Here is a 26,755-nt window from a genome sequence, read left to right as displayed (position 1 = left end):
AAAGTGTCCAGACTCACTACTGTGGGATTAATGTCCCCAAACAATGTGTGCAGTCAGATAAGAGGAGTGCTGAGTCCAGCACTAATACAAGTCAATTAGGAGAAAATCACTGGATTGAACTGAGCTTTATTTGATTGATTTATTTTATCAGTTGCACACTATGCAAGCTTGAAACAACATACTTAACAGAAACCTATTATGTTTTTAATTTGATTTGAGATCAAATGTATAGATTTTTTTCTGTAGACCAGCCCAATTGGTTCTTGCCAAACACGTGACCTATAGGCCACCGGGGGCTATATTGGTTCCACTCCTATTGTAAACAAATGTCAACTCCAAAGAAAATCTGCATAAACTGCTCAAATATCGGAGCAGTCAGTTGTGGTGCACACATTTATAAAATAACAAATTGCATAACTATCTTAAAACACAAATTCAGCTTCTTTGCATAGAGCTATTAAATGCTAATAATGATTAGCATTTGTTATTAGCATACAGTTCAAATATAATTGAATCCATGAAATCTAACACCTGAAACATGGCCAGTAAGTGTTTGAAATGTTCCTTGTGTGTGGTAATAGTGTTGCGCTAAATATTAATGAAGTTTTCTAGTTATTTAGAATTTTGAGTGTTTAGACTGATAAAAGTCACCTGTGCAGTCTGTGTAAAGCCATAGAAAAGCCTCTATCCCTGCACTGACTGCCCTGTATGACATTATTTGGCAAAAACAACACATTCCATGCAACATTTGCAAACCATTTTTGTGTGTATAAAAATTCCAAATAGAAAGACTAAACTCATATGGCTCTGATCAATGGCAGTTTAATTCTATGAGTGTATGATGTAGGATGCCATATTTTTTTGGAAAATGTCAATGAACTAAACTTTATGTATTACAATCACAACTGAATCTGTTTGTCCAGAGCCTTAACCTGCAGGTAGAGACACATACAAGTTTGTCTCATTCTCAGTATGTGGACAGGCCTCATGTGAAAGCTCAGCACCTCCAGAATTCACTCACTGAGCTGCAGAGGCTGCACTAGCACACATTAATGATTGGCTGCAGGTGTTGGGATTTACGCAGTGACCATTCAGATCAGAGAGAGGCATTTTAGGTTTAAACTAGCTGGATTTCATTAAAACTGGTTCTTAAAATCATGGGCTTATAGGGGGCTTTTGTGCCAGGGGTCCAGGCTTGAGGGCAGAGCTGGCTGATAGGCTTATAGGAAAGAGTAGTAGACTGGTCATTTATACCTGTACTAGCTTTTGTTAATGGGATATTTAGTAAGATTAGTAGGTAAGTATTGAAAATAAACAATATCACAGCAAACTAAATATATAGCAAGGCCAAGGTTCTCCATCAGACAGAAGTGTATTCTTTATATTGAAATGTTAAAATAAGGCTGATTTGACTGTTCCAAACAGACCTTGATTTGTCTATTTTGTCAGTTTAACTAGTAAAGCAAGGAAAGTACACTTTGTTTAAATATAACTGAAATTATTACCATCAAAAAGTATATTAAAATACTACAGTACTTCACAGCCATATTGCATATTTAATTATATTTCCTACAACCATTACTTACTTTCTACACTTTTTGAGTTGAAAAAAGATCTAAGCACAGAAAGATGTAAGTCCACATGCTCTTCAGGCTAGTTAGTACCTTTATTTTTTCTGTATTTTAGCTTGACTCTTGTTCTATCATACAATTCTAAATAAGCAATTATTTTTCATGGAAGGGTTACTCTGTGTCTCATTAATTTGCAATTTACTAGTAAAAAATGCAGTAGTTCCAAGTTCATCCTTAAAAATGAAATGCTTTACTGAACTTTGCATTTCATAGAATACTCCCTCTGTCTCCCAGCACTGATCCAGCAATGCTTTACGAATCTTCACTTCATTAAATGGTGACCAGAGAAGGGAGGGTGGTAGGAGAGAGAGAGGAGAGAAGAGAGGCAAAAGAAGGTAAAGAATAGAAAGAGTGAGAGAGAGGAGGGTATAAAGAGGAGTTAAAGGGAGCTCTGCTGGGAGAGAACTCTCAAACCTGAGCTGCACCTCTCTCTCTCTCTCTCTCTCTCTCTCTCTCGCAGATTGTATTTGCATCTGAAATGAGTGGCAAGTCTGTGCTCAGGGCAAAATACTGCAGAATAACAGAGAAAGGATTTAGAGAACAGTGAACGAGTTTTAACTCGGATAAAATTAGAATACATTTGACAAAATGGCTGTTTGGCACAAGTAGAGTGAAAAGATATTTTACATGACATACTGTATTGAAATAAGAGAAACATCCGTATGTGAATCAATACCACAGCTTCAGCTCTAACCTCTCTTCTTCTCATATCTGCTCAGGTGTACAAGGAGGACCTGCCTCAGCTGAAGCAACAGAGCAGGGAGAAGAAGCAACAGGTCGGCTCTCTGAAGCGACAGAGAGGACCAGAGCAGAGCCTGCAGCTGCAGTTTGTGCACGGGTATCTCACAGCACACTGATGTCTTCTCAAATACAGTCTGTCTGTGTCTGTTAGCAGATCATAGGCTGCTAGCCTTACCTCTCAACCTGTCATGCACATGAAAACCTGACACAGCCAGAGCTGGGAGCTCTAGCAATTAACTTTTTCTATAGAAATAAAGAAAGAAAATACAGATCTGGCCCAACAGCACAGTAGCAAAATCCAAGCCAGACCCAGGTCGGAATACGGGTAACTGATGGAGTCTAAGCACCAATAAACCATTGCACCCATAGACTGTATAAAGAAGTGAACTGAAGGAATATCATCTCACCCATAGCGTTCGGCTCAAGCCAAATGAACCCAGTCAAGGCTAGCAGTTATAGCAGTTAATCTGGAGATTAATTCCATATTTGGAATTCCAAAAAGCCAATCAGAAATAAGGTTGTTGAAGGTAATGGTTCTTGACAGGGGACAGGCTTAGTAACGCTGTCAGTCAAACTTGTAGCTAACACTAATGAGATCATGTCGAGCAGGTTAATATGAATAGTTTAAGTTCAGAATGACAAGTCTGACAGCCGCAGTTATAGAGAGAGGGGCCACTATTTTTCAATTGAAAGTGAATTGGAGTCAGTGGAGCCAAAGATGTTCACTTCTCACTAATTGGAACATGGGGCCTGAAGGGCTTGTTATGTCCATTTATATATACAGTCTGTGATTGCACCTCACTAATTAATCACTGTTCATTCAAATCTGCTGGCTGAACTTGGTTATATTTTCACATATTCATAATCATCATTGACATTAACTTATATATACCCATTTCCTTAGTTACCGCGGTTACGACTGCCGAAACAACCTGTTCTACACTCAGAGCGGGGAGGTGCTGTACCACGTGGCCGCGGTGGGCGTGGTTTACAACAGACAGCTCCACACTCAGCGCTTCTACCTGGGCCATGATGATGACATCCTTAGCCTTAGTATCCACCCAGTCAAAGACTACGCAGCCACGGGACAGGTAAGACACAGGCACTAGTACAATCTAATGCATTTATTATGCAGACTTCAAGTTACACACTGGATGCCTTAGCTTATTTCAATTCAAGTTTATATAGCACATTTACATCAACGTCAGCTAAAAAAAATATATTCAAATAACATACATAGGAAAAGAACAATAAAGAACAAGATATCCTGTCTAGCTAGTATTAAATGCCATCTGCAGAGCTTTGACTGAGGTCTGGATGTCATTGGCGTTACTAGCAGATATATTTGAATGTCATCTGCAAAAAAAATGAAATGTGACATTGTGCTTTCTAAAAACATCACCCAGGGGTAGCATGTACAGAGCAAAGAGAGGCGGCCCTAATGTAGAACCCTGGGGCACACCATATTTTAAAGGAGACAGAGTACTGTCCTATGTTCACAGAAAAACCCTTGTTTGACAGATAGAATTGAAACCAACAAAGTGGTGTACCCTTGATGCCCACATGTGTCTCCAGGCTGGTGTGATCCACCATGATTTGCATATTGGTTAAAGGGCCTGTACCTAATTTTTTTTCAATGCATTTCTGCAAAATTTGTCTTGCCTGATATAGACATAAGCAACTCTTGAGGTCAAAATAAGTCTTCTGTGTGCTGTCTGCATCTAACTAGAAAGCATTTCATTCTCAGATAATCAGGAAGTGTACGTTAGCATGCTGGTGTCTGGTGTCTAGTCTGGTGCATATGACGGGTTAGACTACTCATTTCACTAAAACATAGTTAACATTATTACATTTAAGATCTGACTAAAACTCTTGACTAGTTTTAAGTTAAGTAAGTTTTAAGTTAAATTCATAATTTTACTTCCTGGTTGGACGTGGGCCACAAATATGACACACTAAGAGGTCATTCCATAATAATTAACTAACAACCATAATGTTAATATGGCTGAAAACCTGTCTAAATTGCACAATAGTTATTATTACAATAACACTTTTATTTGGTTAAGAAACGCCAGCCAAATGTCCCTGCATTTTGGATGGAATTTTCTGCTACTTCCTGTATTTTTGTACTTTTCCTCTCAACTTTTTTCCACCAACTGCTACTTAACTGATGTAAAACTATGATACATATTTATCACAGATACTATCCCACCAAACTAATAATTAGAAATACATATGCACTTTAAGAATTGCTTGTCATTTGTTCTACTTATTCATAAACATAAAAATACTTGGTCTGTAGTCGAACATTAGGAGCGTGTTTCATCCATTTGTTTGTTTATATCATATCAGCGTGATGCTCTTATAAAGTAGGAGCACATAACCTTGAGTGTTCTGCCGTATGGCTTTACATTAAGGCTGCAGAATATATCGCCAATGTATCGATATCACAATAATAGTTTAGTTTAGTCTTTATTTAAGGGACCATGTACAGAGACATTAAGCATAAAACAGGGATGTTCTGCACCAGATTATAGCTAAGTAGCTAATTTCCATCTGCAGTCCCTGGTTTAGAGAAAAAAAATACAGAGAAAAAATACAGTAGTCACAATAATAATAAAAAAACAGATAAGAATTTATAATTTATACGCACATTCAAACGTCTCAGTCATTCATCCAGTTCAGACACTCTGACACACATTACCATACTTAAAATACATTACACACTTTACATATTACATTTAAAACACAATAAAAAAAATTAAAAAAAAAAGCCTCAGTGCTGGCAAGTGTAGTTGTCCCAAAGCCATTTTTTTTAGTTCAGAGGAGAACGTAGTATGGTTTGTGATTGTTCTTATTTCAGGTGGGAGGTTGTTCCATTGTTTTATTGCGTTGTAGGAAAAGGCTGTTTGCGCAAAAGCAGTTTTCCGTTTTGGGGTGTTACATTGTCCGGTGGTGGAAGCTAGTGTGGTTCTGGAGGAGATGATAGATGCGCTCTGGACGAAGTGTCTGAGCGGTGTAGGGGCAGAATTATTCAGTATTTTGTGGACCAGCTGGAGAGATGCTTGCTTTTGTAGATTGTTCAATTTCAACAGTTTATATTTCTGTAGGATATGGCAGTGGTGGTGGTGTCGAGGTTTTCTGTCTAATATATTTAATGCTTGTTTGTGGAGGGATTCTAGGGGTTTTTGCATTGATTTGTTTGTGACCAGCAGAGTATACAGTAATGGAACCGAGACATAATCATGGCGTTGAAAAATGTATGTGATGCTTCCAGGGTTAATGAGTTTCTTATACTTTTGAAGGTTTTTATATGATATTTCAGGCTATGGCACACATATGTTTTTTAAAAGTTAGGGTAGGATCCAGTGTAATGCCAAGGTATTTTTACTCAGAGACGTTTTGGATTGCTTGACCGTGCACATTGACTTTTGGAAGGACTATTTTTTTACTTTTATTTGTGAAGTACATTGTGGCAGTTTTTTGTACATTTAGAGTGAGACATGAGTTTGTAAGCCATAGTGCTTTTTTGTCCATTGCAGTGGTGAGTTTATTGGCTACTTCCTCTGGGTTTTTCCTCCCATGTATAAACGACATGTGTCATCTGCGTACATCTGAACGTTCACGTCATTGCACACAGATGGCAAGTCGTTTATATAGAGGGAGAATAAAAGAGGGCCAATGTCTGCTCCTTGCGGAAGTCCGATGTTGGAAGAGTTGGTCCCAGATATAATATTGTTGAATAATGGCTGATGCACCAAACTGAATAGATCTCAATAACACCAAAGTTCTGAGTTTCTTTGTTTTTTTAATGAAAATGTGTGTTTTAAATGAAAAGGGTAGATTTTAGTTATTACCTCTAAAATCTATGTCTGACTTGTGTAAAAAATAATATTGATATTATTGCGATTAAAATATCACAATAATATCCATATCACAGTACTGGGAGACAGAAGCTCAGTTGATAGAGTGCTCAGCTAGTACTGATTCCAAGGTTGGTGGTTAACAATCCGCTCTCAACATAAACATCATCAGGAGAGCAGTCAGATCCACGAACTCACAGGTTGGTGGTGCAATTCCAGCTCCCACAAATGAATGCCGTCGTTTGGCCCTTGGGCAAGACACTTAACCCACCTTGCCTCCAGTGTCTGTGTACACTGGTGTATGAATGTGTGTGTGTGAATGTGTGAGTGGTTCCTTGATGTAAAGCACTTTGAGTGATTTGAAGGTGGAAAAGCTATATATAAAAATGTGACTACTTTACAGTTACTTAATCATATGGCAATCATTTCCAATATTGTGCAGGTCCACATTCTACATTCTGTGCTTTGCTTTTCTGTTATTCCAATTACAAATCTTTATTCACTGTAGCCAAATGGATATCTCAAAAAACATTATTACAATCAGGATACTCATATATGTAAATGAGCTCAATTATGAAAGTGAGACGTGGTAAGTGCAGCGTGCAGCTACAAGTGTGCTTCATGCCATTGAGCTGGATAATAGCATTAGCATAGTACTAATAATCAACTGTGTGTGAGAGCATTCTAGCACATTTTTAATGCTTTGTTTTTATTCTTATTAAAAATACACTGACATTATGTTTGTAAAACTCAAGTAGAAAATCATATTCTTTAGGTGAATCTATATGGAGTAGGGCTGAAAGATTTGAGGAAAAAATGTCTTATCTAATTCGATCTGTGATATTTTTGAAAAACATTGTGATTGTGTTTAGGTTTGCAGTTTATGTTTTAATAATAGATTCTGTTCACATTTTAAACACGTCCAGAAGAATTGACAAACCAGTACAAGAATTACATTTCAACATGTTTGTACAGATCTAAACTACAGAGTTCAATCAATCAATCAACATTTATTTATAGAGCACTTTACAGCACTCAAGGTGACCAAAGTGCTTCCCAGTAAAATCAAATTAAAACAAGTTAAAATCATACTAAAACAGTAAAATTATCAGTTAGAGTTATCAGTTTTTATACAGAATGTTCTACTTGCTACTTGCTACGTGGAAGGGGGGTGGTTGCTCCCAAGCTACAGACTGGAGACCCCTGGCCTGGAGTTATTTTGTATAGTTTTTAAAGTGGGACTACAGATCTAAACTCGGCCCATAGCCATATTTCAAACATAGCTGCTAAACTGGGCAGTACCAATGAGTGGAGATGAGGGTCGGAGCTCTGGGCATATGAGGAAGACTATGATTGGTCAACAAGTATCCACACTTAAAACTTCACCCCTGCAGCCAGCCAGGTGTTTGTAATCAGAAACGTATGGCTGTAATCAGGGCAGTTCTGTGTGATGTCACATAGTACTTGACATTGCAGTGGCCACTGGAGTCGCTTTTTCACTGTTTTTGAACACAAAGCTGTCAATTTACCTAGTTTGCACTAAAAATGCCAAAAAAAAACCCCACAAGGAACAGTAGATCATGTTATTAAAACATCCTGTACACAAGAAATGTATTTAGTGTTTAGTCCTACTTTAACATTTTTTAACAAAACAACGAAAGACCTACTATCTCTCTTTCTGTCTCTGTCTCTCTCTCTGTTTTTCTCTCTGTCTCTCTATGTGTATGTGTCTCTCTCTCTTTGTCTCTTCCCGTCTCTCTCTCTCTCTGCCTCTCTCTTTCTCTCTCTACCTCCCTATTTCTCTCTCTTTCTCTGTCTCATTTTGTATTTCTCTTTGTCTCTTTCTGTCTCTCTCTCTGTCTCTCTCGCTCACTGTCTCTCTCGCTCAGTCTCTCTCTGTTTTTCTCTCTCTGTCTCCCTCGCTCACTGTCTCTCTCTGTTTCTCTGTCTCTCCATCTCTTTTATGCGTAGTAGTGCATGTGAATGGTTTAAGTTGTTGTTAGACAGAGATAGAACACTGCTATAAAAAGGTGACAGTTTTACTATTCATTTATTGTGATTTGTTTTTCACATTATGTTTATTTCAGGTGGGGCGAGATCCTGCCATCCATGTGTGGGACATCCAGACCCTCAAGTGTCTGTCTCTGCTGAAAGGGTACCACCAGAGAGGGGTGTGTGCCCTCGACTTCTCAGGTACAGTTTTTTAAAATACTGGACAGATTAAACATTCACATTATTCATATTTAAAGGGGACACATTAAGTAAAATCAACTTAGCGATATTAATCATGTTAGACCCTTGTCCATCACTATTACCTGTATTAGCTGTAAAATTGTATTTCAATAGATTTATGCATAGATTTTTATGCATGAGTAATCTTTTATTGTCTTGCATGTGAGGCTTTAGTGCTCAGAAAAATCAGTTTTTACCTACCTCTTACCTCCACCCACTGCTCTGTACTTTCTTGTGATGATTTAAATAATTCAGAGCTCAGGTCAGACATGTTGGGTTCATTATTTTCAACAATAAACCGCATACATGAAAATCTGCTGTTCATATGGTGTAATGCCAGGAAGCAGTTTTGAACCAAGAATCACTATTATTAAGCCATTTTATGTAGCACATATGTAGCACATTAAGCTCCCCAAAGTCCTTCACATAAAAGTAAAACAATATAAACAAATAACACAATATGTAGGAAAAAAAACAATATAGGGCTGCAGTAACTCCCTCAAATAAAGAGGACCCATAGAGCACAGACATTTAAACACAATCAATTAGATTTTGAACTGTACCCAGTATGAAATAGTTTTAGTAAGACTGCAGTTTACAATGAACAAAATGTAAAATAAGGATCTACACGTGTTAATTTTATTATTAAAAATCTCAAAAAGCATAATATGTTTTTAATAACAAAACTGTATGAAGAGTTGATCTGACAGCCTCCTCTCTGTGATGTGTGTCCCCAGCTGAAGGGAAGACGCTGGTGTCCGTGGGGCTTGATGACGGACACTCAGTGGTTATTTGGGACTGGAAGAGAGGAGAGAAACTTGCAACTGCCAGGTAACGGAAAAAACACAGAGAGACAGTAAAGTTCTTAACTTTCTATTGTATTAAGGACCGACAGATGGAATTTTAAATATTGCAAAAGCTGCCGTTATTTGGATCGTATAATGGTTTCTGCAGTGTTAAATTCGAACATCGTGCAATAAACAGACCCAAAATTACAAAAAAAACACACAAAAAAACATACTTTTATTTTTTAAAGTTTCTGTGGCTTTAAAATATTGACTGATAGATATTAATCGTTTTCCCTGAAATTGTTCCGTTTTACTGATTTCCATACAGTTCCTTCTACAATCCCATTACAAGTGTAAGCATATGAATTAATATGAATTTTTTTTACTTGTATTAACTTTTACTTGTGTTATAATCATAAAACTTCAATGACATCTTTATCTTGAACTCAGATGATAAACTGTACTATAGTATAAATACTGTATATACTAGCTGAGAAGTTGACTCCATGCTGTTTTTCTGTTTCAAAGGGGACAGAAGGATAAGCTTTTTGTGGTGAAGTGTAACCCTCTGCTCATGGACAAACTGGTGACTGTGGGGATCAAACACATCAAGTTCTGGCAGCACACAGGTATGTCTGTATACAGGGCCCTGGGTGTGCTCTACTGCTCTACTGAGGTCTAAAGCTTTTTTAACATAGTCTTAAATTCAACAGAGTTATGACTCGAAATATTCAAAAGTCTGGTCCAGTTTTGTTATCTTGTGTGGTTTTACTTAAAAGAACACTTTATAAAATTGCTATATTAAAATAAAAATATTTTAGCCTTATTCAACATCATTATGGTAAATACATTTGTTTTCAACCAGTATTGAACTGTTTCTTCTTTAAAATGTGAGTTCTGGCTGTGTGTAATCTGATCTCACACAATTTTTGATTACAACAGGTAGTGACATATTTGCATGGCTTTTGTTATGAAACACCTTAACCCCAAAATATTCATGTTTTATGAATCAGTGTAATGAATTAATCTGCAATACCCAGTGAAGCCAAATGGCATGAGAAGTTTTTTAGATGTTTTTTTTTTTTTTTAAGAACAATGCATATTAATGAACATACATAAATATGCCATGATTAGAGTAAGTGTCAACATTTAACAGTGAACACATTACAGCAGTTAAAAAAAAACCTAAACTAAACAAAGAACACACTTTGGATCAGTGATTACAGACCTGGTTCCTCTTGAGCAAATGTTAAGTATTAGTTAACTTATTCCAAAAATTATGTTGACCCCAAATATATATGTCACCTTGGTCCATTTGAATATTTTTGTTTTGTCAAATGAACATAAATATTTCAAATGAATCATCTTAAAATGTAATTAATTAACTTTAAAATATAAGAATTAAATGGAAAAAAGATTGCATAATATATTTATTTAAAGTGGCACTAAACACATAAACTCCATTGCCAACCACATTTCAAATAGAGACGGGACGAGGGGGCGCGGGCAAGGTATGAGGAACAGTGTGATTGGTATAACAGGTATCTACACTTCAAACTCCACCCCTGCAGCCAGGTGTTTGTAATCAGAAACACCTGGATGTAATCAGGGCAGTACTATGTGATGTCATGTAGTACTTTGCAAAGGCCAGTGGAGGCAGTCACACACTCAGTTTGTTCTCAAATTGCCAAAAAATGTATGTAACAGTAAATATTGTTATTAAAACACCATACACAGTTTAGTATCCAAAAAACTGATCCAGTGTTTAGTTCCACTTTATTGTAACAGTTTGTAGTGTCTCAATAAAGCAGTCCCTCCTCTCCTTGTGCTGTCCAGGAGGTGGCCTGACGTTCCGGCGTGGTGCATTCAGGAGCGTGGGGCGTCCGGAGACCATGATGTCCGTGTGCTATGGTCGCACTGATGCCCTGGTCTTCTCTGGAGCAGCCACAGGAGACGTGTACATCTGGAAAGAGCCTCTGCTGCTCAAGACAGTCAAAGCCCACGACGGCCCCGTGTTTGCCATGTTCTCCCTGGACAAAGTGAGGAAACTGTAGGGTTTTACATAAGGAATAAATAGAACTGGCACTAATTTTGAAGTATGATTAATTTCTACTGAATAAATGATAAACAAAAATATTGAAACCACTTCATGACACTGACAAAGTAATCCAAACACAAGATAATCCCAGTACTCTGTTCAGTACTACTCTTTTTACTACTCGTTTTAAATCTAAAATGAGTAATAGAAATGATAAATGTCCTATATTACACAAAATTGACTCTTGTGATTTTTAAGCCATGTTATAATGCTTTTACTTCATCACAAACAGATCTGGAATTGTGTTTTGTTTCATTCACACATGCTTGAGTAACCCTTTATTATTAGACTGCCTGCATCTCTGAAGCTGAAAATGTTCTGTTCCACCTTTTAATGTCATCTAGAGGTAGTTTTCAAGTTAACAGCTCCTTTTACCTTTAGTTCAGTAGAGATTGGCAATTCCTGGGCTGAAATCATCAAAATGATTCTGCTGAAGGTGTATGGAGTTTGAAAACACAGTGGAGCACTTCCTGTATCACCACATGACATCACAAGGTGGAACAGAGTGGGGTTTTTTTGTGTGTGTGAGAGAAGAATTCAGCCTAAATATTCAGGATTTCTGTGTTAAACATGTGTGAATGAAACAAAACACAACTCCAGGTATGCTTGTGATGAAGAAACAACATTATGACATAGATCACAAAATAGCGTAATACTGGCCCTTTAATTTTCCAAACCTCAACAGCACTCATGGTAATATCGGCCTGAAAATAAGTAAGTCTTTCCGACAAGGTACTAGGGATGTAACGATATCCAAATCTTACGGTACAATATTTATTACAATATTTTGTGGAAGCTAACCAAATTGTGAATATGCTAGGTTCTGTCATAATCCAAAGAACTAAGATTTAAAAGTGCTTAATAACAGTTACATCTTCATACAGTCTTCACTGACGCAAAGCAAAGGATCATGGTCTATGTAGTTTCCTTTGTTTTTTTTGTTTTTGTTTTTTTTAAGCTGTTGTTGCACCAAAACAATTAATTTAAGCAAAGAGACTTGTGATTAATTTAAGCCAAGAAACTTGTGATTAGATATTTTGTTATGGCCCACAATATTATTGAGACTTGAGATATGATATTACAATATTTGGACTATTGTTACATCCTTACAAGGTACACACAGTTATTTATTTGAAAATAATATTACTATCCCATTTAAGGAGCAGTTGGTCGATACACTGATTGTGATGCTATTACCTACATTAGTATTTATTTAAAGTTTACAAAGACATAGTAGCATACATGTCAATTTGAGATTAATGAAAGAACACATTTAATTTAAAAAATGGTTACATGAATCTGCTTTACAATAAGAAAGAAAAAAACTAGTACTTTTGGATACCAGCTGCCTCCTCCAAACCTTTTATTGTGCTCAGTCTAATACAACCATACCTTACATATTATATTGAACGCAATAACTTTAACACTGCATTAAAATCTATCTCAGTGCTTCAAAGTCAGAGCAGTAAGGAGAATACACAAAGTTGGATATGGTCCCTGTTCTTGTGTTTTAAATTAAAAAGCTGAACGATCTTTTTCAGTATTCCGCAGCTCAAACCATGTGCAGAGCAAAGAGTAATGCACTGCCTGGCAATATACAAGCCAGTGGTGGAAGAAGTACTCAATTAAGTTACTTAAGTAAAAGTATAGAAAATGCTCAAGTACAAAATCTACCGGTACTTAAGTAAAAGTATTAAAGTACCTGTTTAAAAATGTACTTAAAAAGTAAAAAGTAAAAGTATTTTGCAGGTTTACAGATCTAATAAAGCTTCAAACGCAGTGATTTTGATAAAGATTTATGCGGAATTTTGTTCAACCGAAACAACTGAATTAATAGTTTTTTCTGGTTGATTTAATTTGTACATTTGTGTTTGCTGAAATTATAAATGTGTTAAAAATAAACCCTCAGACTTTTCATCAGGTCTCAGACATTCATAAAAAACAGTTTTACTTTTCAGTCCAGTTAAAAAATGTAGTGGAGTAGAAAGTACAGTAGTAGTAATAAGGTAAAGTACAGTAGTAGTAAAAATGAAGAAGAAAAACACTGAATGAGAGGGAATGTCCAAACTTTCCACTGATGTTGTTGAAACAAATACTTTGAGAATGTGAATATAAAATATAAACGCATATATTAAAAAAATAGTAAAAATACATTTAAAAAACACTGAGAGGGTGTGTCCAAACTTTTGACTGGTTGTGTATATAGAAAAAATTGGCTTCAGAAACACTGTAGAACTACATTCATTTCTCATTGGGGATAAACTCCCTCTCATAGATATTCTTGACTTGCCCCAACCACAACAATCATCAATAAAACCTGTATAAAAATAGACTCTTGAACATAAAAAAACGACCAGGAGCTGTCAAAAAATGCTGTTAGGAAATGGCTGATCAGACAGTGAGAGGAAAGCACCGGTGACAAGGGAATGATGAACCAGAATCCAGTTTCTTATAGTTTTCATATCTCTCTGATGCTGTTTTGTCAGGGCTTTGTGACCGGAGGAAAGGATGGAGTGGTGGAACTGTGGGATGACATGTTTGATCGCTGTCTGAAAACCTACGCCATCAAGAGGGCCGCCCTGTCTCCTGGATCCAAAGGTACACAGAATACACAACACTGTATCTGCTTTTTACTGTCTCAAAAACGTGAAAAACAGAGGTAGTTCATTTTAAGCGGATTGCCGAGGTCCAAAGTTATTCTTCATTTACTTTATGCATTCCAAGTGTCCTAATTATTCACAGCGATGAGTTTATATGCACTTTTCACAACTCTCAAAGACCAGAATGGAGTTTTGCTGTGATGATAAAGCTAACAACGACCATGCTAACACACACTTCCTGATTATCGAATAGTAAAACGCTTTCTAATCAGATGCAGAGCACAACAGTGACCCCAAGAGCTGCTTATACAATATATCTGTACTGGAGCAAGACAAATTTAGCTCAAATATGTGGGGAAAAAATCAGGTCCTTTCCTTTCCTTTTCCATCAATCCTTTAATCTAAAAATATTGTATGGATAGTTTTGAATTTGAAGTGTGGGAGTGAGTCTGTGACATGGGGAGGAGGGAGAGTGTCCCAGAGCTGAGGAGCAGAGCGGCTGAAGGATCTGCTCCCCATGGCGAGAGGGAACAGAGCTGAAGAGAGGAAGAGGAGCGGAGGGAATAGAGAGGCAGAGAGAGAAGGAGGAGCAGAGGGAACAAAGAGCTGGAGAGAAGAGGAGAAGCAGAGGGAGAGAGGAGGAGGAGGAGCAGAGGGAACAGAGAGCTGGAGAGAAGATGGGGAGCAGAAGGAGAGAGGAGGAGGAACAGACGGAATAGAGAGACAGAGAGAGGAGGAAGAGCAGAGGGAACAAAGAGCTGAGGAGAGGAGGAGGAGGAGCGGAGAGAGAGAGGAGTTGGAGCAGAGGAGAGAGGAGGGGGAACAGAGGGAACAGAGAGCTGAAAGAGGAGCAGACTAAGAGAGAAGGAACAGAGGAGAGATGAGGAGGAACAGAAGAGGAGGAGCAGAGGGAATAGAAAAGGGTGGGAGTGGAGAGAACAGAGAGATAACAAGAGTAGGAGGAATGGAGGCAGAGAGCTTTCTCTCCTCTTGCTCTCTCAAGCTCTCTGTTCTCTCAGCTCCTCCTACTCCCTCCCTCTGCGCCTCCTCTCTCCAACTCTCTGTTCCCTCTGCTTCTCCTCCTCTGCTCCTCCTGCTCTCTCCCTCTGCTCTTCCTCCTCTCTCTGGCTCTCAGAGAACAGCGAGTTTGAGAGAGGAGGAGCAGATGTAGCAGATGGGTGTAGTAATGTGGAGGAGCTCAGAGAGATATGGAGGTGCGAGGTTGTGGGGGGCTTTGAATGTGCGGAGCAGGAGTTTGTATTGAAGTGTATGATGTGGAGCCAGTGGAGCTGTTGTAAGAGCGGTGTGATGTAGATGATGGAGGGCTGTGGAGGGGGGGAGGTGGAGTTGGGTTTCAGTTTCCAATAAAATGCAACATTTTGAATTGTTAATCACTATGGCAACGGTTCTAAAAAAAAATTTTGTCATACTCGTGGGTGCTCAAACCCATGTTTAGATATTTTCAATTGAAAATCTGTGGCTGTGGTGAATCCCTTTAGTGTATTAGACCACAGCAGATTAAACTGTCCAACACTGCCCTCTGGTGGCTAATTTCTCCACTTGCAGTTATTGTATGGTTTATTAAAGGTACAGCATGAGGCTTTCTGGAGGTGGCGTGTCACCTACTTGATTCCACGGCAACAGATATGTTTATTATGGCATACTAGAAATTTATTGCCAGAGTCAGGTTTCTGGAGATGCAAGCCCACTCACCAAATGCTAAAAAAAAAAAAAAAAAAAAGTAATTGGCTAAAAAGTTACATAATGTGACTTTAATCAGGGTGTATTACACTCTAATGTGTACTTGTGTACTTTGTGATTCCAGGGCTGCTGCTGGAGGACAACCCCTCGATCAGAGCCATCACTTTGGGTCATGGCCACATTCTCGTCGGGACCAAAAATGGAGAGGTTTTAGAGATCGACAAGACGGGGCCCATGACATTGCTGGTTCAGGTAAAGACCAGCAGAGACCCACATGTCCTGTGTGAAAAGTGTCCTGTGTGACCACCTCCATACTGCGTAACATTTGAGTGACAGAAATGACAAATTAAAGCTCTACTTATGTAACTAATAGAAAAAAGGCTGCTAGATGGCCTGCAAACCAAATAATTGAAATAATAACTTTTTTGTGATTTAAAACATTGTATGGGCCATTCCACAAAATATGTACCCTTTTACACCTGAAAAATGTAAAAGAATATATAAATATAGGATTTTTTTTTGTACATATCTGAAATTAGGCTCACCTCAAGCTTAGTTTATTTTTTAATGGGATTGTCCTATTAAAAATGGTCGGTTTGGTAACAGAAATGACATTTTAAACAATTTTGCCAAAAGAAAGAAATTAAATGTTAGTGGTCAGTGATGGCGGCTTGGTCCACACCTTGTTGCCATGGTGACGTTTCCTGCAGATCAATGACCTCTGGGACACAAAGTCTGGATGCGCCTATTACACAGGGTTTATAATGCCTTTAACATGGCAGTTTTGTAGACTTAATATTAGAATTGAAGATGGTGGACATGGCCCTTAATCGAAATAATGAGGCTAAAAATATGTATTTTAGAAAAATATAATGTGCTTGAAACAGGAACACTGGCTTCTGTTCTGTCCCATCTTGAGATCAGAGCGTTATCGTATTGTACAATCTGAAGACAACAGATATAACTATACAAAACTTATATTCAGACAGATATAAGGCAGTGTCCACCAGCAATCTGACCAGAACTGAAGAAGCGGCTTGGATGAGCAGGAAACATTTTCACTCCTACAACGTTTTGTCCAGTTGACAGATTTTACTTTGGCTTTTTCTATACAAAACTTAGAGACACTTAAAGACGTTTCTTTGGACTTTCCAGGGCAAACTTTTGTTTTTTGCAAATAAATAGTTTGAATTAGAAGAATAAATGCATGAAATGGCATACATAAATAGACTTAATTCTCAACACTGGTCTGTCGTATGAGTGGTCAGGCTCCTGTTGCTGTTAATTGGTCACAAATAGATTCTTTAACTTTAAAAATATATCATAAATTGGGTCAACATGGCCCGTTTGAGTTCACTGGAGTTTAGGGAGCAAGTAGATAGATACAGCTAGATCATATAATTCATGAATTTATTTTGTCAGTGCACCCTTTTAGTCTACTAACCTCTACACATAACATGTCTTAAAGATGCTGCACCAGATTGTGAAAAAAGTTAATTTTAAACAGTTTGAAGTGGTCCAGTTATTCCTCCGTTACTGTCATAAAGACTGGGAGGAACCAAAGTTTCAGACTCGGGTAAAAAGTTTAAACAAAGTTTATTTACAGACACGGAAACACAAATGAAGGTTGACGGAGCTGACAGTTGAGAGTGGTGTCGTATGGTGTGGTCTTGGAGCAGGTCGTGGGTAACGGGTCAGAGACTGGGGTGTTTGTACCGGTCGTGGAGAGCTGGGTCGGAGGCGGAGGTCATGGGAGCAGTGGGATCATCGGAGATACACTGACAAATAAACCTGAGAATGACATGAAGGATGACTTGTAGAAATACAGGAAGATGACTAGACGATCTGTCCGTCTCTGTAACAATGCTCAGCCCCTTTGTACACCAGAGGCTGAGGCTTGATTGCAGATTGGCTGTAGGTGTGTAGTGGGTGGTGCCAGAATCTCCACCCAGCTCCAAGCAAGACACAGAAAGGAGGGGGGAAAAAACAGCACAGAACACAAAAGGTCCGAATCCTAACAGTTCACTGTGTGTGTGTGTGTGTGTGTGTATGTATGTGTGCAGGGTCACATGGAGGGGGAGGTGTGGGGTCTGGCGGCTCACCCTCTGCTGCCCATCTGTGCCACAGTCAGCGACGACAAGACCCTCCGACTGTGGGAGACCTCTGCCAACCACCGTATGGTCGCTGTGCGCAAACTCAAGAGAGGTCAGTGCCCACGTGTGGAGACCAAATACACACAAGGAATGGGTTTGTTTGTACTTATATTGTGCTTTATTTGAGTATTTAGTGTTAAACTTGCTATATTACATTCCACCTCATGATGTCAAGTAATGATAGTATTCAAGTTTACCTTTAGTTCAATGGAGGCAATTCCAGGGATGAAATCATTCAAATAATTCTAGTGAAGCCAGTGTAAGGAGTTTAAAAAGACAGTGGAGTACTTCCTGTATTGCCACATGACATTTCAAGGTGGAACATTGTGTTTTCTGTTTGAGAGAAGAACTCAGCCTAAATGTGCAGGGTTTGTTTGTTAAACATGTGTGAATGAAACAAAACACAACCCCAGGTCTGTTTATGATGAGGAAACAACATTATAACAGATCAGAAATTAGTGTAATATGGGCCCTTTAAGATAAATTTTTTCATTGTAAACCAAAATATTTGCTTAATAAGAGAAGCGGGTCAGTAGTTTTTCTGTTTAAAACTGCACAACTGAAAGGCCACAGCTCCTCACTGTGGCAGTTCAACACAGAAAGCGTTGGATTCTTTTACCCATTTTTACTGTTGAAAAATGTCTATGTGACATTTTTAAACTTACATGTTTTACCTGGAGTTTGACTTTTCTTTATTAAATAATCACAATAATTACTGAGTAGTGGGCGGGGATAGAGGGTGAAAACATAACTTTTCTGGGCAGTCACAAGTCAAGTTACAGGATTACTCAAACATGCATGAAGGAATAGAAATACAACTTTGAGTAAATTAATGATGAGGCTAGAAGCTTTAAAAAGTCTATTTTACTTAAAGGGTATTACGCAAAATCTTTTTTTTTTTTTTTACCATGTTATAATGTTGTTCCCTCATCAAAAATATGCCTGAAGAGGTTTTAGATGTCATCCATTCATGTTTAAGTATTTAAGAATTTTCTATTGGAATCATTCTTATGGTTAGCTGTAAGATTCTGTGCAATGGTGAGCCCACAAGTCTACATCATCCATGCTCCCACATGACAATTCTCCAAAAACATGATACAAAACTGCTCACAGCAACTTGACAAACCTGATACAATGTGCAGTAGTTTCATTAGCAGGATGCACGCTGATTGTGTTGAAATAGCACCCTGAAGAGGGAGTCCCTTAGGAGGGGAACACCAAAAATGAAAGTGAAAACTTATAAAACATTTTAATACATTTTCAAAGAATAAGTTAACATGGTGATCCAAAGATGTTATATGTTATAATTTAATGCCCCATGGAAGTAAAATACCTCCACTTTTAAATCAATGTGGTCAATGGTTTGGTTAAAGTTTGGTTTAGTTCTTGGTTTCAAAAGAGACTCTCTATAAATTATAATTTTTTGGTCTGTACATTGGTGCCCCCTACTGTCTGAATGGGACATAATCTAGTCTTGCTAATTTACAGTAGGCACAGGTAAATATAATTTGTGTTGTGTGCAGGCGGCCGTTGCTGTGCCTTCTCGCCTGATGGGAAGGCCTTGGCCGTGGGGCTGAATGACGGAGGGGTCCTGGTGGTAAACGCAGACACTCTGGAAGATCTGATCAGCTTCCACCACAGACGAGACGCTATTTCTGACATCCGCTTCAGCCCAGGTACAAACCATTAGTATTAATCTGTGTAAACAATATGCATTTAATATTCAAGTATAACATATGTAGATAGCCATACGAGCTTGACAAAGTCACTGTGTCCTTAGGAAAACACTTCACCCACATTAGTATGAATGTAGTGTGTGTGTGTGTGTGTGTGTGTCAGTGTCGGTGGTCGGAGGTGGCGCAGATTGGCATCCTTGCTTCTATCAGTCTACCCCAGGGCAGCTGTGGCTGTAAAGCACTTTGGGTATCTTGAAAGGTGCTATATAAATCCAATGGTTAATAAAAAAAAAAAAAAGATCAGACTATGGCATTGCATTGTGTTCATTGTAATCTGCAATATTGATCTAAAAAATTTTGATAATAGAAACTTTGCTGTTGATTTTCTTCGGAACATTTTGGAACATCTCATGTATGACCAAGAGTCTGTACGTTTTGTGATTACTGAAAAAGTACAAAGCAGTGGGCGGAGATAGAGGGTAGGTGAAAACATAAAGTCTCAAATGCTCGACAATGCAGAATTACTCCAACATGCATACAACTCCAAGTTAATCAGGGAAAATTGTTATAACATGTTTAAAATCTCATAAGAGTTGATTTGACAAAATATGTTTGTCTGAAGATTTTTGCAAAATAATGTGATTAAAATGTGCATCGTATATTTTATGCTCCTTATTTATTGTTTGTGTGCAGACTCGGGGAAATACCTGGCAGTGGCTTCACACGACAGTTTTGTGGACATCTATAATGTTCTGAGCAGTAAACGAGTGGGCACGTGCAAAGGAGCGTCCAGTTACATCACACACGTGGACTGGGACGTCCGAGGTACAACTCTGCACTCTAACTGCACGTCAGTCAAACTTGTGTATTGTATTGTGAATAATATTGTAATGATTTGATATTTTGTGTTTTTTGTTGTTTTGTTTATGTTGTTGTTGTTAATGTATCTGCTTTTATATGTGACACTTGGTTGCTATGTCGAATTGATGTGAATGTTGTATTGTCAGTTAATGTTCAGTTAGGAAACTGGCTTCACTGTGTTTCCTCACACCAGAACGCTACAATATTATCAACAAATACTGACCAGAAGTCATTATTAAATGTTGACAGGGATGCCCATTATAACAGGACTATTTATTCTGTGTTCAGATTGTGGTCTCAGATTCATGCCACTCGCCTGTAGTTGGACGATTTCACATTTCACATACAGACGCTTGTAACTCGTTCACATGCGTCAAATTTTGAAATGTCAGACCAGCCTAGACGCGTGTCCCCCATAGACTTCACAAAGCCCTGACACCACGGTCTGAACGTTGTATTACATTTGCAATTGATCAGGTATCAATATCAGGGCAACATGAACATTAACATGAAATTATTATCATTATCATTATTATTTTTATAGGACTACAGATTTAAAAAAAACTGTCCGTCCATTATTTTCCACTATCCAGGGCCATAAGATTTTGTTTCAGAATAATTTTAGGTCACAATGTTAACTGCCACATTGTTGTTAAATTATTTTTAAAGTAATAGAATAGAGTGTTCGTCTAATGACCCCACAGTTGGCGGTTCGACTCTTGCCGACATAAACATCAGATGGTTGATCGACAGATCCACTGACCCACAGGTTGGCAGAGCGATTCCAGCTCCCACAAATTAATGCTGTTGATGTTTCCTTGGGCAAATCACTTCTGTGTCCACTGGTGTATGAATGTGAGTGTGAAGGGTTGTGAGTGTAAAATGGCACTTTGAGCGTTGAAGGTGGAAAAGCGTTTCAAAAAATGTGACCATTTGCCATTTAATAATTTACTTGAATGTTCTCCACATGATATTTTTAAGTATATGCTGCAAATGTGAACCTACAAATGAGAATGTGCAACAAAAACATATTTTGTTTTAGGCAAACTGCTGCAGGTGAACTCTGGAGCCAAAGAGCAGCTTTTCTTTGAAGCACCAAGAGGGAAGAGGCAGACCATCCGTAATGCTGAGGTGGGTGTATGAAGTTATTATATGATAAAGTGCACACACCAAAGAGAGAGATTACAGCTTCCTTTATAACTCACTTAAAATGAAATTAATTATGCCTTATCCGAACTTTTAGGACTACTTTTGGATACTGTAATAATGGTATTTTCATTAATTTTGTATTTTCAAAATCAGACTATTAAAAAGTGCCCCTCCTCCAGGCCAGGCGAGAGTCAGGTTTGTGAAGATGCAAGCCCTGTCAGAGTAAGGACACACTGAAATGAGAAAAAAACAAAAAAGATGCCACATACTGTGGCCTTAAAGGCAAAACCTTTCCTCATTAAATCTTAGTATCTTTAGTATTTAGTTTAGATTCGTGCATGTTTAAATGATCTTGTTTACTGGGATTATCTCCTTTTCAGCTGTTTACCCTATTTTGTTTGTAAAGTGCTTTTAAAGGGCCCATATTACGGTATTTTTAATCTATGTTATAATGTTGTTTCCTCATCACAAACAGACCTGGAGCTGTGTTTTATTTCTTTCACACATGTTTAACACACTAACCATGCTAATTTACCCTGGGTTCTTCTCTCAAACTGAAAACACTCTGTTCCACCTTGTGATGTAATGTGGCAATACAGGAAGTGCTCCACTGTGTTTTTAAAATCCATACACCTTCACTAGAATTATTTGGATAATTTCAGTCCCGGAGTTGCCAATCTTTTCTGAACAAAAGGTAAAAGGTAGCTGTAGCTGTTAACTTGAAAACTACCACTTAATGAGCTTTGGAGACGTAGACAGACTAAAAATAAAGGATTATTCAGACATGTGTGAGCCGATTTTGTGTAATATTGGACCATTAAAGTAACTAACTGATCCTTAATTAGTCTATGGTTGTTTGTGTGTGCAGCTGGAGAGGATGGAGTGGGCCAGCTGGACGTGTGTGCTGGGTGCGAGCTGTGAGGGAATATGGCCGACGCACAGTGACATCACCGAAATCAACGCGGCCTCTCTCACCAGAGACAGAACGCTGCTCGCCACAGGGGACGACTTCGGCTTCCTCAAACTGTTCAGTTACCCCGTCAGAGTAGGACAACCACCAGCTTTTCTTATAGACCTCTTAAAAGTTTGGAAAGAAAGAAGTACAGCATAAAGTAATGTAATGGCAGACCGCTGTTTTTTAGGTTTTACTGGACAAATAAATATTCACCTTACTGTGGCTTTTTATTTTATCTATAGATATTATTACATACTTTACCACAAATTATACTTACTGTGAACCTCAAATTATATTTTTGAGACTTGAAACATAATTTTTCAGTCTCTTATAATAGAAAATAAAACTAAACTCAAAATTGTAGCTTATTTTTTGTTAGAAATACTTAAAATTCTTACCATGTTGATCTATCCATCCATTTTCTTCCGCTTATCCGAGGCCGGGTCGTGCGGGTAGCAATCTAAGCCGGGACTCCCAGACTTCCCTCACCCCAGACACGTCATCCAGCTCCTCCAGTGAGACCCCCAGGCCAGCCAAGAGACACAGTCCCTCCAGCGTGTCCTGGGTCTTCCCCGGGCCTCCTCCCGGTGGGATATGCCCAAAACACCTCCCTAGGGGGGTGTCCAGGAGGCATCCTGAGCAGATGCCCGAGCCACCTCAGCTGGCTCTTCTCGACATGTAGGAGCAGCAGCTGTACTCCGAGCTCCTCCCGTGTGACTCAGCTCCTCACCCTGTCTCTAAAGGTGCGCCCAGCCACCCTGCGGAGGAAACTCATTTCGGCCGCTTGTGTCTGTGATCTTGTCCTTTCGGTCATTACCCAGAGCTCATGACCATAGGTGAGGGTAGGAACGTAGACTGACCAGTAAATCGAGAGCTTTGCCTTTGGGCTCAGCTCCATCTTTATCACAATGGACTGATACAGCGACCGCATCACTGCAGATGCTGCACCGATCCGCCTGTCAATCTCACGCTCCATCCTTCCCTCACTCGTGAACAAGACCCCGAGATACTTGAACTCCTCCACTTGAGGCACAGACTCACCACCCACCCGGAGAGGGCAAACCACCTCTTTCCGGTCGAGAACCATGGCGTCGGATTTGGAGGAGCTGATTCTCATTCCAATCACTTCACACTCGGCTGCAAACCGCCCCAGTCCCTGCTGCAGGTCCTGCTCCGATGAAGCCATCAGGACAACATCATCTGCAAACAGCAGAGATGAGATCCTGTGGTTCCCGAACCAGTCCCCCTCCAGCCTCTGACTGCACCTAGAAATTCTGTCCATAAATATAATGAACAGAACCGGTGACAAAGGGCAGCCCTGACGGAGTCCAACATGCACCGGGAACAGGTCTGACTTACTGCCGGCAATGCAAAACACAGCTCCTGCTCCGGTCATACAGGGACCGGACAGCCCTTAGCAAAGAGCCCCGGAACCCATACTCCCAGAGCACCCCCCAAAGGACACCACGAGGGACACGGTCGAATGCCTTCTCCAGATTCACAAAACACATGTGGACTGTGTTGGGCAAACTCCCATGAGCCCTCAAGGACCTGATGGAGAGTATAGAGCTGGTCCAGTGTTCCACGACCAGAATGAAAACCACACTGCTCCTCCTGAATCCGAGGTTCGACTATCGGTTGGATTCTCCTCTCCAGTACCCTGGAGTAGACCTTACCGGGAAGGCTGAGGAGTGTGATTCCCCTGTAACTGGAATACACCCTCCGGTCCCCCTTCTTATACAGAGGGACCACCACCCCGGTCTGCCATTCCACAGGTACTGTCCCCGACCGCCACGCGATGTTGCAGAGACGTGTCAGCCAAGACAGTCCCACAACATCCAGAGTCTTGAGGTATTCGGGACAGATCTCGTCCACCCCCGGAGCCCCGCCACCGAGGAGCTTGCCAAACACCTCGGTGACTTTAGTGAGGGCGATGGTCGAGCCCACCTCCGAGTCCCCAGTCTCTGCTTCCTCCTTGGAAGACATGACGGGGGGATTGAGGAGATCCTCAAAGTATTCCTTTCCCCTGCCCGACAACATCCCCAGTGAAGGTCAGCAGCTCCTCACCTGCACTGTAAACAGTGTTGGTGAAGCACTGCTTCCCCCTCCTGAGGCGTCAGACGGTTTGCCAGAATTCCTTTGAGGTCCTCTTCCATGGCCTCCCCGAACTCCTCCCAACCCGGATTTTGCCTCTGCGACCGCATGAGCCGCGGCACGGTTGGCCCACTGGTAACCGTCAGCTGCCTCAGGAATCCCATGAGCCAATAATGTGCTATAGGACTCCTTCTTCAGCTTGACAGCATCCCTTACTTTCGGTGTCCACCACCGGTTTTGGGGATTGCCGCAGCGACAAGCATCGCAGACCTTAATTGTCAAAGTGTTGTGGCCCGGTATATATTTGTGCACATTTGTCCAGCACAACGTTAGATTTAAGTGCTTATTATGTGGTCGTTAGCTAATCGTTAATCTTAATAATCTGCACAAAACAGTGCTACGTGTGGTAGTGTTTTCTGTCAAGACTCTGGTGTTACATGAGGTCGAGTGGTTGTCAGTTGCCAAAACAGCCCTGGTTTTTCATAGTTTCTGATGTTCGGAAGCTAACGCTAACTCTGCCACTTAAAATTCAATGAATTAACATATGGAAAGGTATTAACTAATGAAAAGCAGATATTCTGAAAGGGTCTACAGAGCTGTCACAAGTATCACTATCATTGTTAGCTTTTCGGGTGCTAATGCTGGCACTAACAATAAAATGAAATGAAATAGAGAATTAGCCCCAATAATCATAATGATAATTTGTTTGTCTTATGTGTGTTCTTGCGTCTCCTCCAGGGCCAGTTTGCTCGCTTTAAGAGGTATGTGGGCCACAGTGCTCAGGTGACCAATGTCCGCTGGGCTCAGGACGACACCGCCCTCCTCACTCTGGGTGGGGCCGACACTGCCCTCATGATCTGGACCAGGGAGCGGGGGGGCGTGGTCACAGGAGAGGGGGAGGTGCCTCTGTTTCGGGACAATAGGCCTCTGGTGGACAGCGAGGAGTCTGACGATGACACGGAGGAGGATGGAGGTCAGTGTACAGTAGGGCTGTAGTCGACTAAAAACTAAACAAGGGGCATGGCAAAAGCTCTCAAAACTGTTTCACATCTCTACCTCTCCAAACTGCACTCACAAAACCACACCTGCAGGGGGAGTTCATGCAAAAACTATTTATGCAGAAAAAAAGTACTAGGAAACAAGGTATTTGTATAAAGATAGATTAAAGTTCGCTCACTCACTAACCTCCTTTGTGCTGTTGTTTTGTAAAAATCCTTATTAATCATCTTATACACATTTTAGTCGACTAAAACACCACTGACTGATTAATCGACTAAACAACTAAAGGCTTACATCCCTAGTGCACTGGACTCTTTTCTCTATTACACGTGTATTTCATTATCTGTGTGTGTTATGCCCAGAGCTTTTATTTTTGCAATTCATATGATTTAAACTAAAATGGGAACTTAAAAAATCATGGTAATAAATATAGATGTAACAATATCCAAATCTCACAGTACGATATTTATTGCTATATTTTGGAGAGGCTCACAGAACTGTAGATATGTTACTTGTTAAATGCCTTGACAAGACCTTATTTTAAAAATTAAGATTTAAAAGTTCTTAATTACAGTTTTTTCGTCAGGTCTGTACTGAAATGGAGCAAAGGGTCATGGTCGATGTAGTTCCCTCTGTATTTAGCTGTTGCTGTGTTAGACCTCTCCTTCATTCTGTGTATGTTAGACCTGTGCTACATGTCCATTTGCTCTTGTGTAGGCTATGACAGTGACGTGGCCCGGGAGAAGACGGTGGATTACAGCACTAAGATGTACGCAGGCAGCATCCGGGAAATGAGAGGCACCAAACCCCAGCACCAGCAGAAGGAGATGTGTGCAGAGGAGAGGTATGTCCCCACGCCCTGCTGTGCCCGGGCTAGAGCTAAGACATCAGCACAGCCATGGATAACCCTCATGTGGTACAGTGATTAACAATGAAGGCTTCCATTGACTCCTCTCTCCTCTCCTTGTGCTCTATTTTAGTGTATACTTTGTGTTGACTACCAATGCTTGTTAAGTTTAACCCGTAACATTTAAGTGTGTAGAAATACAATTATACATTTATTTAATTTTATCTTTGGGTGTGTGTGTGTTCCTTTTTTATCAAACTAAATCATTTGATGCATGCCCTCCAGCCATCCAGCATGCCCAGTGCATCTTTAGACTTGTCTCCTTTTGTTCTTTTTTGAAGAATAAATGCGTTAACTCCACCTATCA

At 39.7% G+C, this 26,755-nt stretch overlaps 1 protein-coding gene across 3 annotated transcripts in view; it reads left to right on the top strand.

Annotated features, from left to right (window-relative positions):
• Positions 1-26,755, top strand: part of LOC117382843 (echinoderm microtubule-associated protein-like 6) — a 103,206-nt gene that overhangs the window by 60,256 nt on the left and 16,195 nt on the right. For all 3 annotated transcript variants that reach the window (XM_033980082.2, XM_055227505.1, XM_055227506.1), the window contains exons 15-29: positions 2,351-2,469; positions 3,277-3,463; positions 8,323-8,428; positions 9,205-9,298; positions 9,784-9,884; positions 11,092-11,294; positions 13,840-13,951; positions 15,779-15,906; positions 17,718-17,859; positions 19,331-19,483; positions 20,177-20,308; positions 21,387-21,475; positions 22,362-22,538; positions 25,281-25,515; positions 26,259-26,385. In XM_033980082.2, the coding sequence (XP_033835973.1) occupies positions 2,351-2,469; positions 3,277-3,463; positions 8,323-8,428; positions 9,205-9,298; positions 9,784-9,884; positions 11,092-11,294; positions 13,840-13,951; positions 15,779-15,906; positions 17,718-17,859; positions 19,331-19,483; positions 20,177-20,308; positions 21,387-21,475; positions 22,362-22,538; positions 25,281-25,515; positions 26,259-26,385 (2,105 nt within the window). The remainder of the gene's footprint in view (positions 1-2,350; positions 2,470-3,276; positions 3,464-8,322; positions 8,429-9,204; positions 9,299-9,783; positions 9,885-11,091; positions 11,295-13,839; positions 13,952-15,778; positions 15,907-17,717; positions 17,860-19,330; positions 19,484-20,176; positions 20,309-21,386; positions 21,476-22,361; positions 22,539-25,280; positions 25,516-26,258; positions 26,386-26,755) is intronic.

Source organism: Periophthalmus magnuspinnatus, chromosome 15 (genome assembly GCF_009829125.3).
Source record: "Periophthalmus magnuspinnatus isolate fPerMag1 chromosome 15, fPerMag1.2.pri, whole genome shotgun sequence".
NCBI classification, from domain to species: domain Eukaryota; kingdom Metazoa; phylum Chordata; class Actinopteri; order Gobiiformes; family Gobiidae; genus Periophthalmus; species Periophthalmus magnuspinnatus.
This window is presented reverse-complemented; position numbering and strand designations above follow the sequence as displayed.